The 15,351-nt window shown below is 40.0% G+C and overlaps 1 protein-coding gene across 2 annotated transcripts in view; it reads right to left on the bottom strand.

Annotated features, from left to right (window-relative positions):
* Positions 1–15,351, bottom strand: part of SLC4A7 (solute carrier family 4 member 7) — a 202,834-nt gene that overhangs the window by 8,487 nt on the left and 178,996 nt on the right. For both annotated transcript variants that reach the window (XM_089690854.1, XM_089690863.1), the window contains 4 exons: positions 13,800–13,973; positions 12,059–12,190; positions 6,693–6,793; positions 3,007–3,114 (listed from right to left, as the gene is read on the bottom strand). In XM_089690854.1, coding sequence (XP_089546980.1) covers positions 3,007–3,114; positions 6,693–6,793; positions 12,059–12,190; positions 13,800–13,973 — 515 coding nt within the window. The remainder of the gene's footprint in view (positions 1–3,006; positions 3,115–6,692; positions 6,794–12,058; positions 12,191–13,799; positions 13,974–15,351) is intronic.

Below are 15,351 nucleotides of genomic sequence, written 5' to 3'. Positions count from 1 at the left end.
GAGGGTATGCAGGAGGTAGGGACCCCTCCAAGATTGCTACATGGATGGGTCTTAAGCAAGAGTGCAATTTGGAAAGTCCCTTTAACAAGTCTAAAAAAAAAATTCTGCATGCATATTTTATTTTACATTTTTTCACTATGCCATGAAGGGCACAATAAAATGGCACCTCTAATATCCTCCTGTGTGATGTATTGGATGGTCTCTGTACTATACCTGGCTGGGAATCTTTTCTGCAAATTATATTCCTGCTGGTCTCTGGTTTTGCTCTTCCGAGGGTGCGACCTCCTATGTTACATGACAGGTTCACTAACAAGCAACAGTTTTACTGGGCCATAACCAACCTCACCAACGTTTTATAAAGACGTGGGTGTTCCCCTTTGCTTAGGTGCTGGAGTGGACTAATTCAATTCAGTATCAACACAAGCTTTCTACTCAACAGTTGAAAATCCGAGAAATTAGAAATATTAAAGTGATACACGCCACATCTCTGCACACTCAAAAACCTCAACAAATGCATGCCTGTGCAAAGACAATGCATACTGTACGTGCTGTGTGCATGTGCTTCTGGCTGACACAAGGGACATGTATAAAAGATATACTGGGTATGTGATCAAAGACATATTTTGTATGTAAAAAACATACAGTGATATTGAAAAACTGTAACTGATGAAAATATAACAAATAACCAAAGCAGCTAATAGGCAGTACAGTGAGTGCAGCTCTTCTAAATTGTGTCTATGCCCATCACTGCACTGTATTGACTGCCATTTTCTTTTCCATTATGGAGCAAGCTATTCCCCAGTTCAGATCTCCTTCATGATGATATTCAGAGGAGCAAACACTTACATTTTCCCAGCTGGTACTATCAGTAAGTGGAACTAGAGCACCATAAATTAGCATTTATTTTGAAAAAAGGGTTGTAGCCCTTAAAAGCAAAGTTATGAGGCAATTTTAAATACAAGCAAAGCTTAGTAGAGTATTCTAAAAAAAAATGTTTTGTTATATACAAATTTCAGATGGTTCTGGAATACATTTTTTTTTTCTCTTAACAAAAATGTTGAAAGGTTTTTTCAGAGCACTTTTATACATGTCCCATTATGTTGCAGCAGACTCTTTAACTTACCATCACTTTATGACACTGACATTTTTTTACAACCTGTCAATAACAACTTTGCGTTAGCCCTGTTGTCTTAGCCAGACATAAGAATATAATCCTTGGTTGAAAAAGTGAAGTGTGCAGATTGCCAAAGTGCAAATGGACCACATTATCATCATTTCTCCTTTACTGCTGCTCACCTCATCCCAGCAGTGCATACTCACCTTTCCTTCACTCCCAGCTGCACCAATCATCAGTATTGTCACGTGGAAAGACTCTTGACCTTGTGTAAGCTACAGTATGAATGATTAAGGTTTGGTTCACATCTGTGCGGGTGGTGCCGCTGCAGATCCGCACAAAAATCCGTGCAGCCGCTGCACCACCCACACAGAAGAATGCGGACCCGCGGGCAGGTGCCATTAATTCTAATGGCACACCGCCCGCACTGGAAATCGCAACCGCTCTGGGAACCGAGGTTCCCGTGCAGGCTGTTTCCAAAGAAGTGCAGGGAATTCGTCCCTGCGTGTCCCGAGGCACGAGAGTCTGCCTACTTAGCGGGGATCAGTGGAATCCGCCCAGTGTGGAAGGGGCTCAAAGCACAGCCTCTTCTTTTCCCTGGTGTGAGTCCAACACAGGCACGGTATGAAATAAAATGACAATTCTTTATTCATGATCCATCGAGACAAAAAAAATATATCCAGTAAAAAAGATTAATGCTTTTAAGCCCCACAACCTTTGGGCCTTAGTCAGAATCATAATTTTTTAATGTTTCGATGGATTATGAATAAAGAATTGTAATTGTACAGGTGTACCTCAGTTTCCCGCAAAAGGGGAAGTTCCGCTTTAAAGACTGGTCCCCTGCTCCCCATTAAGGACTGGCACCTTTGGGGAGTGGGTACCCGAAATTGACAGGTACCCACTCCCACTGCGAATGCCTAGGCAATCAAAAGCGGAAGTTGTCGTCCTACCCTCCCTCCCCGTAGTCTTGTGGGACATGCGACAGGTCCCAGAAGATGACGGGGCCCATTCAGGAAGATGCCGGCGCCTGGAACACCATACGGCTGGTGAAACTGGCTGTGGGGAGGACACCGTGGAATAGTGGGACAGGTGAGTGGCTGCTTTCTAAAAGTCAGCAGCTACAGTTGTTGTAGCTGCTGACTTTTATTTTTTTACAGTGTGAGTGGAACTCTGCTTTAAGGATGAAGAAGAATGATGGCCTCAGAGCCTGCACCTTCAAAAACAAGTGAGCAGTGGCAGCTCCTATATTTCTATCCTGACAGGTTCCCCTTAAAAGCACTAAATCTAAATTACAGCATGATGCAAATATAAAGTAAGATCACATTACAGATATATCTGTGATTTTTTTTTCCCAAGGTTGCAACAGAAGTTTATGTTCCGATTGCATTAGTAAGCGGAGAATAAGCAATTAGCCAAAGCGTTTCCTATGTTACACATTGGCCTGAAATGTCAATGTTTGCAGCACACACATAAAATCTACCTTTGATTATAATAAATGCTTGATACTACAAGAGTTTGGCAATTTGCGCATTCTTAAAAAGTGTTAAAACGTTCAAATAGAACGGATGCAAATCATGTAGAAAATCTTATTGTTAATACAGTACTCACCATTGTTTACATAAGCATCTAATAAATACGCAGAAATGAATGCAAACAAGCAGGTTTCCTTTGTTTCCCTCATATCCTGTTTCAGTGACACCATGTCATGACATGCACTAATGCCTACAGGGGTCTCACAAACAGTAAGGTGTTAAACCTGAACTGCAAGGGAACTAGTAAAATGATGTAGACGTTGATAAATTGGGAGTTTGCACAAAACCTGTTTATCTGCATAGTATTCGACTCATTTCAGCAAAGCTTAATTAGACAGTATGTTAAAGTGAGATAGCTACCTCTGGTTAGATTTGGATGATTTGGCATTTTCAGGATTCATTGAAAGAGCCTTCCACTGTGCTGTTTTTGCCATCTCATCTGATATGTTTACAACTGATGGATCAAGGCTAGAGAAGAAACATAAGTTGAAGTTAGTAGCTTACCCTAATGCAGGCCATACATGGTTTGAACTCCAAACTATTTTTCGTCCGAAAATCTAAAACGTTGTTCGCTCGGTAATCCAAAGGTGCCATCAATGATTTCGAAAATTGGCCGACCAAGTCATAAAGTTCACCCCATATAATAGGCGAAACTTCTGTTCCTTCCAGGTCACAACTCATATTCTTTTCCGAAAAATGTTCGTACGATTTGACATTGAGTTAAAAATCAGTAATTTTTCACAAATTTTCCAACATGCCCGATCACCGAAAAGGGGAGGAACCATGAAAATTGACCCATTAACCCACTAACAAAGTGAAAATTGGTCGATTATTCTTAGGTCCGATTTTCGGACAAAAATCGGTCGAATTTTGACCCATGTATGGCCGGCCTTAAAGAGCATTAATGGAGTTACAGTTTTAAATCGCTTGCACAGCACTGTGAGGAGGAAATGAGCCACGACCAGTCAAGCTAAACAGACGCTCCAACAGAAGTGAGTTCAACTAGACTCTCTTTTTCCATTTATTACTATAAATGGAGAGAAAAAAATGAATCTGTTCCAAACAGCTGAACACACAGTTCAAAAACATACATGAGAGCTACAGTATTTTACCTGTCAAAGATTAGCATTTCTGCTCATTCAGCTCTGCCAGACAGCACATTCCTGGATCTTTTTTCTGCTGTAATTAAGATCAACTTACAAATTTTGTCCCATTCCCCATCATGGACAGTAAAAGGAGTATCAACAGAATAATGATCTCATCTCTCCGTCACTCGGCTCTCTTCTACGATTAGCATGTTAATTGCACAGCAGCACAACTGGCTTCTTGTACTGCTTCTCCCTATTCTAACCCTAGCTCTGCTGTAAAAGGGATTGCAAGAGGTTGATACTAGGGTAAAATTCAAGTACTTGCAACTCTAGGCATTCAAAATTCTGTCTGGATATCAGCTTTAAATGTTTGGGGTCACTTACAGCAGATTTGTTGAAGCTGAACATACGCCTTGTGAATCCTGTATCTACCTATAACGATTACCTATCTGTAGGAGGAAAAAGGGTAAGTCTCCTGTCCTGTCAGGGTTGTATGGCACAGCTATGAAAATCTCAGAACTGAAGAAGAAATCTAAATCCTTTGGCAGGTAAAACATCTTCTTTATATGTATTTTATCTATATATTTACTGTAGATATTACCTTTTCATCTATCTATTTAGCTGTTTGCCAGCAATAAGTTCACATATACAGGCGTACTCCGGTTTACAAATGCCTCGGTTAACGTAATTTTCGGTTTACGAATGAAAATCCATTGAAAATAATGTCTCGGTTTACTAATTTTTTTACAATATGAACGGATTAATTGGTTTTCAATGCATTTACAAATTTTTTTTTAATCATGTCCCTGTACAGTACTATGTCCTTAAAGTGCACTTTATAAAGAGTTTTGAACAGATAAGACTTTTTTTTACTTTTTTCTGACCTCTGGAACGGATTAATTGGTTTTCAATGCATTTACAAATTTTTTTTTAATCGTGTCCCTTTATGCCTTTAAAGTGCACTTTATAAAGAGTTTTGAACAGATAAACCTTTGTTTTTCCACTTTTTCTGACCTCCGGAATGGATTAATTGGTTTTCAATGCATTTACGAATCAATTTTTAATCATGTCCCTGTACAGTATTTATGCCTTTAAAGTGCACTTTATAAAGAGTTTTGAACAGATAAAAGACTTTTACTTTTTTCTGACCTCCAGAACGGATTAATTGGTTTTCAGTGCATTCCTATGTGAAACCGTGTTTCGGTTTACGAATCTTTCGCAATACGAAAAGTCCCACAGAACGAATTAACTTTGTAAACCGAGGTACGCCTGTAGTAGTTTTTAATAGACAGACAGGACTTTCCCAAGAAAGCTTTATTTAGAGCACGGATGTCAAACTGGAGGCACTCCAGCGGTTGCCAAAACTACAAGTCCCACGAGGTATTGCAAGACTGACAGTTACAAGCATGACTCCCAAAGATAGGGGCATGATGGGACTTGTAGTTTCGCAACAGCTGGAGGGCCGCCAGTTTGACACCCCTGATTTAGAGCATAGCATTTATTTGAATTTCATTTTTTATGTCCTATTCAGAGAGTTGAATTCATCACGCTGCTGTCAGAAGCAATACTTCCCTTGTACTGCAAGAATGCAAACGTAGGGACATTTACTGACAATATATTTATCTAAACACCACCTCTGAACACTTGTCAGCAGTAAGGGCCAGTTCACACTATAGAAATGTTGTCCAGACGCGTTCTAGATGCAGTTTTACATGCGTGTTTTTTAGTGCATTCCGATGAGTTTTTGATGCGGTTCAGTGCGTTTTTATGCATTCTAGTTAATTTTTTCCCCTCTCTGTCTTTAATTGAAAGAGGAACATGTGCGTTCCAGTGCATTTTTTATGCATTTTGGTGTGTTCTTTATGTGTTTTACCTCGTTCCAGTACAGTTCGGTGCAGAAAAAAAAAATGCAGCCTGTTCTACTTTCTGCAACTGGAACGCACTATAACTGCAAACACTGATGTGAACTATGACATTGGCAGCCATATAACCTACTTTCTGTGCATTTTGGGTGCAGAAAAAAGAAACTGAAACGCATGTACTGTGAACTGGCCCTAAAACTGAGCGAAGATGTGAATAGGAAGCTTACGTTAGCTATACATGCATTGATTTCTCTTTTTCAGCCTTCAGGATAAACAGTGTGGATGGAGGAATAATCTCCTTTATCAGCTATTGTATTAAAGCAGCCATGACACCCATGGCTGCTTGAATACCCAAACAGGGACTGCATCTGATAGGATTCAGTCATTATTTGGTCAACATTTTTACACCTTTTTCTGATCTTTCAAGTGAAATTTGTCATGCTGGGTTGTGTGGACTTGGCCACCCAGGGCTAGTATTTTGGCTGATTCAGCAGGACACAAGTGAAATTCAAATTGTGTATGGCCAGCTTTATAGGAGTCACAAGACTCTCTGCAGACAGGTAACATGCAGCCATTTCTCCTTGCTTCATATAGTAGACTGTGGTAGTAAAAAAAGCATCTTGCTTCAACCAGTGCAGCTTGGTTTTAATATTCACAATTTTTAGCATACTGAAGTAGCGGTTGAGAAAACAGTCGGAGCTTGCAAGCAATTGTTGAGTGCAATACTTATGTGTTTCTAGAGCAGCACAAATGTTAACGAGACATCATCATCAACTGAAAAAATTGCAGGTAAAAGCAGAAAAAAATCAAGCTTCTTAAATGCTAACTTACAGCTTTTTTTTCCCTTTCCAAAAATGATTTTATATTCACTTGTAATTTGCCAGAAAATTTACTACAGAATGCTACAGAACATGTCTTGATTGAGAGCAGCCCCAGCAGAATCGAAGCTAACATTACATACAAGATGGGGATGCCCAGCAGCAGTGAAGGATGCTTTTGGAGGTCTACACAAGGAAGGTTTCTACAGGTAAAGGGTCTATTTATATCACTGCCTCAAAAAATATCAAGCATGCAAACAAGATCCTCAACTGCGTACCTGTACTTCAAGCTTTTCACTGGAATTTGGAGAAGACTCCTGCCTTCATAAGCCAACTGGACATTGTCACTGTCCTCCGTGTGGAGCATTCGCTCCGCTTCCTGCAGACAAAGTGAATAATCATTCTCAGCAAGGTATTCATATCCGTTTCTTTTTTTTCTTCTAGTGAATATGTCTTAAAAATGATGTGTCTTCATTAACACTAGTAACGCAGCTGTCATAAACATTATTTTACTGACATTCATGCTTACAAGTAAGCTATCGTGCTTAAGAGGTCATTCAATTATCAAATCGAAAGCATGCAATTTAAATGACATAATTTATTCTACTCATTTTGAACTATTCTCTATGCCTTTTCTTTAATATGTATTGTTCATTGTTATATACTGCTTATGAAAGAACAGAAAACCTTTAAAAATCCCAATCAGTACCCTGTTTTGATGTGGTTTTCCAATACCCATTTCGCTAGTTATCATAATGACCTGTAGGGGGCAGCATACACTTGTGCAGGCAGCTCCCCTCAACTTAAAGTGTTACTAAACCCAGGACCCTGCATTCACTATATCCAGTCTCCCACAGTACACATGACATGGAAGAGCAATTATTTTAGTAAATAAAAATTGCTAAATACCTTTTCTCATCAGCAGTTAGAGCAGTCTTGTAACTTCTATTAGTGTCCAGTCAAGCACTGGTTAAAGCTTGTAGGAGGAGTTTTCATTTTGTTCTAGGAGGATGCAGAAATACTGACTTCTGTTTCTACAGTGCTGATTGGCTGTGTACAGATCACATGCACTCCCCCAAGAAAAAAAAAAAACCCTAACAATACACACCAAACTGAGCATGTGTAGAGTGTCTCCACACGTTGTGTCTTATCAGGAGATAATAGGGGGACACAGGAATAAGGGGAGGATCAGAGAAGTCAGGCTCAAACAGCATTTTTACACAATGCAGAGGATTAACCCCTTAGTTTCCACAGGGAGTATAGCAAGCATGCTTTACTGCATATACAGACTGATTTTACTGTTGTGGGTTTAGTAACACTTTAACAGCAATATTTACATTTCTGCCACACACCCATCAATCTCTTTGAATATCAAACTATTTGGTTACAAAGGGTATTTAAAAAGCACGTACCAGCATAAGGATGCAAACAGTAATAAACCTAGCTTACAATTTGGCTATTTCACATTCAATTTAGAAAAAAAGTCTAGCCTACATTATTTATTTGAATAAAGAATATATAAACCCAACATTTCAAATTCCTGATATGTGCCTGCTGTGCCATGTACCTGCATGAAAAAAAGTAACCTGTTCTCTTTGTATTGCTTCCTTTGTGTGAAATCCCCACTGCTCCTGCCAGTCTCTCTGCTTTCCTATTAAAAACTGACTACACTAGGCAGGAGAGCACACCGTGGTCAGTTTTCTAGCTGTGCTGGGAATTCAGCCTGCTCCCCTCCAATGATCAGACATGTGCTGACACATCCCCTGCACAGCATTTAACTGGGAAGTTCAGAGAACTTCTGCTTCTCCTCCCCTAGCTCTTGAACAGCCGAGAACAGAGGGAATGTGATCACTTATAAAAAAAAAGGTAGAAAGGTGTATGTATGTATGTATGTATGTATGTATGTATGTATGTATGTATGTATGTATGTATGTATATATATATATATATATATATATATATATTTTTTTTTTTTTTTTTTTTTTTTTTATATACATCTATACACAAATGTTTTGACTTTCATTTCTATTTTAAACTCAAGGGGTTGTTTTACAAGGTGACTTTGATGTATATCTGAAGCCAAAACTTTTTTTTTAGTTTGCTTTGGATAGAGGAGAGGATGGTTAAAAGACCTGCCAGTGTTTTTTTTTTTTCCCCATGTTGGTTGTAAGCAAAACAAGTGTCATCAGTGGCAGAAATGTCACTTTAGTCTGTTCTGGGGGAGAAGGCAAAAAAGGCAAAGTGTGAGAGAGGGAGAAGGGAGAGCGAGAGACGGGGAGAAGGGAGAAGGGAGAAAGAAAAAGGAAATTCTAATCTACTACACACACGTTTACTATGGCTTTTAATGCTTCAGAAATATAAAATTGATAACCTGCAAATCATTGTATAGGAGCACAGTAGATTGTCTGCAATGATAACTCATTTGCTGACATACCACACAGACCACATTAGAAACGAATATAATTTGAGCAAGTTTACATCTTTTTCTTGGAGTCAGAGCCAAGTCTGTGTGAACTTAAAGCAGAACTACACTGCATCTGAGCACCAAAAACTAGATTTGATTCATTTTTCATTTTGAAAGCAAACAAATCCATCCATGTCTCCGTGCTTTATTTTGCTGTGAAATCACCCCCCTAGCATTTCTGGCTATGGCCATCTTAAAGCAGAACTTCACGCTCTCAGTCAACATGGACTATTTTTAATACCTATGCTGTTAGCATTAGTAAATAGATAGGAAAGTATATCATAGTTACTTGTTTTAAACTTTTTTTTTGTTTTTTTTTACAGTTTCTACAGTTACTTCCAGATTTCAATACCTAGGCAAATGATATCATACATCCCAGGAGTCTTCAGGAGGGGAGGGTTCTCAGCTCAGCCAATGCCTGAGCTAAGGGCAGATGTATTCCAGGAAGAAAATGCTACATGAATCATCTGCCCTTACTCAAGATGGCCACAGACAGAAATACCAGGGGGTGTTTTTCAAAATGAATTCTCAACAAAATAAAGCATGGAGACATGGATGGATGGGTGAGTTTGCTTTGAATATTAACAATGAATTAAATTGCATTTTTGGTTTGTGGTGCTCAGATGCAGTGTAGTTCCACTTTAAGTAAGGGCAGATAATCCATGTAGGATTTTCTTCCTGGAATCCATCTGCCCTTAGCTCAGACATGCAGGCAGGAGGGTGTGCTTAGCTGAGAAAGCCCATCCTCCCTTCCTGATGACTCCTGCAATGTATTACAACATTTGCTTAGGCATGGAAACCAGGAGTAACTTAACCCCTTGGCGCACGCAAATATGTGGCCTCTCGGCGTCTGGGCCTTGTAGCCGAGCGGCCGCATATTTGCTTGCCATTAGAAAATACATATGTGCTGAGAGCGCGTACCCAGCACATATGTCCGTGACTCACGGAAAGGTCCCAATCTTCCCTTGCGATCGGGACCTTTTCCAATCATGTGAAGGCAGTCACGTGACCCTGAAACCCCGCCCGCCTACTGAAACCTTAAAGGGCCAGGAGGCGCCAGCACTAAGAGGTTAAGAAATGTAAAGAAAAAGGGGTATACTCTCCTATCCATTTACTAATGCTAGTAGCATAAGGATTAAAAATAGTCAATCTTGATTTAGAGAGTGAAGTTCCCCTTTAATGACAAACCTTAATAGAAAAAAAAAACAAAAAAAAAAACACAACACACAACTTTACTGGTACTGTGCTCAGACATACATATTTAGTGTTTTTACTAACCCCAGTCGAATCATCCATGAGTAAAACTAACGTAATTACCACTTCAGTTAGAAATTATAACACTGTGATATCTAATTTATCATTGCTAACAGAGATCAGAAGCTTTGTGCATATCACAATTTGATTTAGGATATTCTTTCCATAGTTTAGAACATTTGCACCTGTAGATCTTAAATGATGTGTTTGTTACTTCATGATGATGATGATCATACCACAAATATCACATTCTGCAACCTCTGCTGTTACCGACATGCAATAAAGAAACTAAACTATGCTGATAGATAGAGCGTAAGAATGGCAACTTCTGTGTCTGTATGTAAATAGCGGTCATTTGAATATTCCAACAATAGTACATAAATAACAGGGCTCTGAAAGGCACCGAACACAATTAGCTTCTGATGTGCTATGTCAAGTGGAACAACAAGCTCAACCCTTGTATAAAAATATTGGCGTGATTTCAATCCAAAAAAGCAGCGTGCGTACTCCACAAAGTGTGCACACCATTTAACACATCTATTGACGTACCTCTGGAGTGTCATCTTCAATCTTCTTGTTTTGTAAAGGAGAGAGGAAAAGGATGGTCAAAAAGCCAATTCACTCCTTTGCAAAACTCTATATCAATGCGCACAGTGGTAGCAAAATATAAGCACAATATGCTGCAATTTCTAAAAGAAATCTACTTTTATTCTATTTTAAAATATAAAGTGCAGCTACATTTCACCAAAGAGCTGAAGCGGCCAAGAACTGATGTTTCTCCACTGAATAGAGAAAAAGACTAGGCGCTACCAGGGCAGGGGTATTCAATGCAATCAAATTGTAACTTGCATATATATCTTGAGCTAGAACTGTGGACAAGCTATGAACGTTTAAAATTTACATTGTAAATGAATACAATCCTTAACAAGCAAGCCATCACTGACCTTCGTAGCTGTAGGAACTGAGGAATGGGCCCGACACCAAATACATGAGAAAACCCCAGCAGAGGTTCCCGGTAATTATCTGCAGGAGCTAGTGCCAATGAAAGTTATGGGAGGCTTCTGGCTGTCGCAGTTAATCATGTCTGCTCACATGTAAATCACTCATGCAGCAATCACCTGCAAGAGATCGACCCTGGTAGTAGACAGGGCTGAATTTAATAGAAAAAGATCTGATGGGAACCCGACCCATCCTCCCCTTTCATCCATTGTTTTCACTGCATCCATCATAATCTTTGAATGAGAATCATATGACTTATGAGACTCTCCCCTATTTCAGAGATCTTGTTACTTGCAGTGAAAGCAATGACAGAATTGTATTGAATGAAGGAGGAGTGGTTCTCGGGCAGGAACATTTTCTACTGAATTTATCCCTGAGACTCGAAGCTATTACCTCCCCTCCAGCACGCTGAAAGTATAAAGGAAGAAAAAAGGCAGGGCTTCCCTACAGTGAAGACTTTTACAGGATCCAGCAGTCTGCATGTGGTATATACTTAGATACAGGTAATTTGGTCAATAAAGCTGATGGGCTAAAAATCATTTTTAGCTAAACATCAGCTTTAAAAGTGAATTGTTCCACAGTGCCTGCCGCTACAGAGGTCAGTAAGTAAATATTTCAATAGCCATAGCCTGGCCACAATTTAAGGTGAGAGTTAATACAGTGTGCTGTGGACTACAGCTCATTGGAGCACCTCCGGCAATATAAAGAGTCAGACATACAGACCTGCAATTGAAACCGCATTAACTGTTCTAGCATCTACCCCTATAGCTGCATAGCAAGCAGGCAGTCAATTAGTGTCTCTACTCAAGGAAAAAAAGCACTGAATTCCTAATAGTACAGTACCTTTGGGAGAACCCTGGTGTCCTTAAAAAAACATCATATGCTATTAAATGACCAATATAATAAAGAAGGAAAACTTAAAATTACCTCTTTCTCCTTTTTCTTCTTATCATCCTCTTTCTTTTTCTTACTTTCTGGCATCAAATCATCCAACCAGCTTAGCTCACGTTTGGTGAAACAGAAGTCCAACAATTTGCGAATAAATACCAGAGCAAGGACCTGAAGCAGAAAGCATCGAAAATGTATACATTGTGGTGTAAGGTATCGTCTATACAGCAGCAAGAAAGAGCTTGTCCACTGCTTATCTGGGATCACTGCTTGTAGCAAAAGTGCGCAGTAACCTGCTATGTAAAGGCCTACATAGCTCAAAATGAATTGAGCTTTTTTCTGCCGTCACTCTTCTATGTTTCTATGAAATACATAAATATGGACATGTGTTCTCATTAAAGAAGGATGCAGGAACGATGGCCTTTTTATTGAAGTGTGAGTGCTGATGTCCTTTAAAGCAGAATTCCGGGCAAAAATGTTTGCCTGTGCAGTGCGGCTTTGTCTGCACTGCATGGGTTAACTGCTCGTTTTGCTCTAGGGGAGAGAACAGATGAGATATACTCACCTGACCCACCAATCCTCCCCACACAAGACTGGTCCCTAGGACTCCTGCCCCTCTACGATCCAGCAGTCTTGTAAATGGACTGTTCCTGAGATTAGCACACTTAAAGCATACTCCATGCACAGAAACCGTTCACCTCTGGACTGTGGGGGAAGCACAGTTTTCTGGAGGATCAGCAGGTCAGGAGAGTATAAGCTTTGTGCTCACCCCTAAGGCTAGGTTCACATATGTGCGGGTGGTGCCGCTGCGGATCCGCACGAACATCCGTGCAGTCACACCAATCGCACAGAGGAATGTGGACCCATGGGTGGGTGCCATTAGTTCTAGTGGCATGCCGCCCGCACTGGAAAACGCAACCGTACTGAGAACCAAGGTTTCCATGTGGGCTGCGTTTTCAGAAGAAGTGCATGGACGTTTTCTTTGCGAGTCACGGGGCATGGGAGTCCATTCAAATGAAGGGGCTCTCAGGCCTGCACAAAACGCGGCCTACGTGGCCGCATATATGTGAACCAAGGCTTAAGTAGCTGATCCATGCGGTGGAGACCCAAACCCACTGCATGATTGAAAAATTTTTTTTGATCGGAGTTCTTCAATATTTAACATACATTCCACTCTTGGCTTCTAAGTCATAAATCAATCGAACTGTTATATTGCTTCCATCAGTGTGGTAAAGCAGAACTCTAGCTAAATACACATTTAAAAAGTATATACATTTGCTGATGTACCTGCCAGATGATGTGTAATTCGGTTTAGCCAGTTTTGCAATTTACATACACCTGACAGTGCACAGGCAGTCAGACACATTGATTTCCTCACTCCGCAATGATGATTCTTAGGTCATCACCAAGAGTGCCTGAACAAAATGATAATTCTTTTGGGAGGCAAACAGTAAAAATATATTAATTTCAACTGAATATTTTTTTTTTCAAATATCTGGCCAAAAATGTGTTCTCTACATAGTGGTTTTAACGTGTTGCATTTCTTTTTGCTTCCTAAAGTGATCCATGAACTAATTTGCTAGGATGGAAAATGTAGAGTGAAATGGCTGAACACAAACATACATTAATAGTACAGTATACAAATGGTGTATGTTGCCTTGTTTTCTGGAAGTAGCAATAAAATATGAATATAAAAAAAGAGTAATCAACAGCCAACATTTAAAGCAGATAACTCCTGTTTTACAGAAAGAATTTTAAAATGTTGTAAATGATCATTTACCATCATGGGAAACACAACAGCAGCTTGAGATGCTTTGATGACCCATAAAAGAACGAGGCAAGTAAGCTGTATGACAGTGAACACATGTACTTTCCAGAGGGGAACGTAACGCAGGTAGATGAGGTCTGGCTGATGTTTGGCTGGCATTCCAAATAGCTTTATCCGGTCAAAGAACTGTAAGTAGACACAGAAAGAAGTAAAATAATACATGTGAGGCAATGCCATGTATCTCACTTTATAAAAAAAGAGTAAATATATATTGATAAATATATATATATATATATATATATATATATATATATATATATATATATATATATATATATATCCATCCATCCATCCTACATGAAGAGTAGCTTCTGCACAGCGCATGCAGGACTTGGTTGCTAAGCACACGAGACACAAGTTGATGTGGTGCGTACATGCATGGTTCTAAAGGCTCAAGGTTTTTTACCTTCATGCATTCTATGCATGAGGGTAAAAAACCTTCCCTGTGCAGCACCCCCCCCCCCCCCCCCACCCCCCTAAAAACTAACCTAAGTCCCCTCTTGATCCAGTGATGTGCATTGGTCTCAGTTATCCCGGGACTCTCTCTCCTCACTGGCTGAGACAGAGGCAGGAGCCATTGGCTCCCACTGCTGCCAATCACAGCCAGTGAGCCAATCAGAAGAGGGGGGGCAAGCCATGGCTGTGCGTTTGTGAATAGACATTTGGAGCAGCAGGCGCTCCCAGAGCACCCGACACAAGCACCTGCAGGGGACCTGAGAAGAGGAGGATCCCGCTGCTTTGTGCAAAACCACTGCACACAGCAGGTAAGTATACACGTTTGTTATTTTTTTTTTCAAATAAGCCTTTAGAATCACTTTAAAGTAGAACGAAAGGCAAAATTTATTATTTTTATTTTTTAGTTTTGCACAGAGTGGAGAGGGATTAGAACTTCTGTCAGATTTTATTGCTCACTGTCCCCCTGTTAGGGAGATTCACTCTCTCTACTTGTTCTGTTTACCATCATCATCACTGAAAGTAAAAGAAAATTGCAAATTTTGGGTTGTCCCCAGAAAAGTAATAAAGAGGAAATCTTCCAATGGGGACACCAGTTCTGGTGACCTGAGGGTACCCAAGAAATTCCCTAATTTGCAGAGATTTCCTTTCTCTTCCCATTTTGGCTATGGGACAGGAAGTGAAGGTAAATCTCCCCAGTAGCACACACATACAAAAAAAAAAAAACACAACAACAACAACAACAACGGGACAGGGGTTATAACCCTCCCTTTCTCTATCCAAAAATAAAGTTTTGCCTATAGTTCTATGTTACAGTGTTCCCTTCAACTGTGCTTTCAACTATATTTCAACTATATAGCATTGGAGGGCATTGGTTAACAAACTGTCAACTGTGCATGTCCACACATGAAGTGCATGTGTAATCTGATCACACACTGCCTGCATACTTCCAGTTCCAGCGCCACAGGACACGCAGGAAAACAGATACTGACACATACAATTGGTGCACCTGCCCACACTTTTCCAGTGCTTGCTGCCAATGAAATGGTTC

The sequence above is a fragment of the Staurois parvus genome, unplaced genomic scaffold, assembly GCF_062004578.1.
Source record: "Staurois parvus isolate SC_StPar_1 unplaced genomic scaffold, SC_StPar_1.0 ptg000021l, whole genome shotgun sequence".
In the NCBI taxonomy this organism is placed as follows: domain Eukaryota; kingdom Metazoa; phylum Chordata; class Amphibia; order Anura; family Ranidae; genus Staurois; species Staurois parvus.
This window is presented reverse-complemented; position numbering and strand designations above follow the sequence as displayed.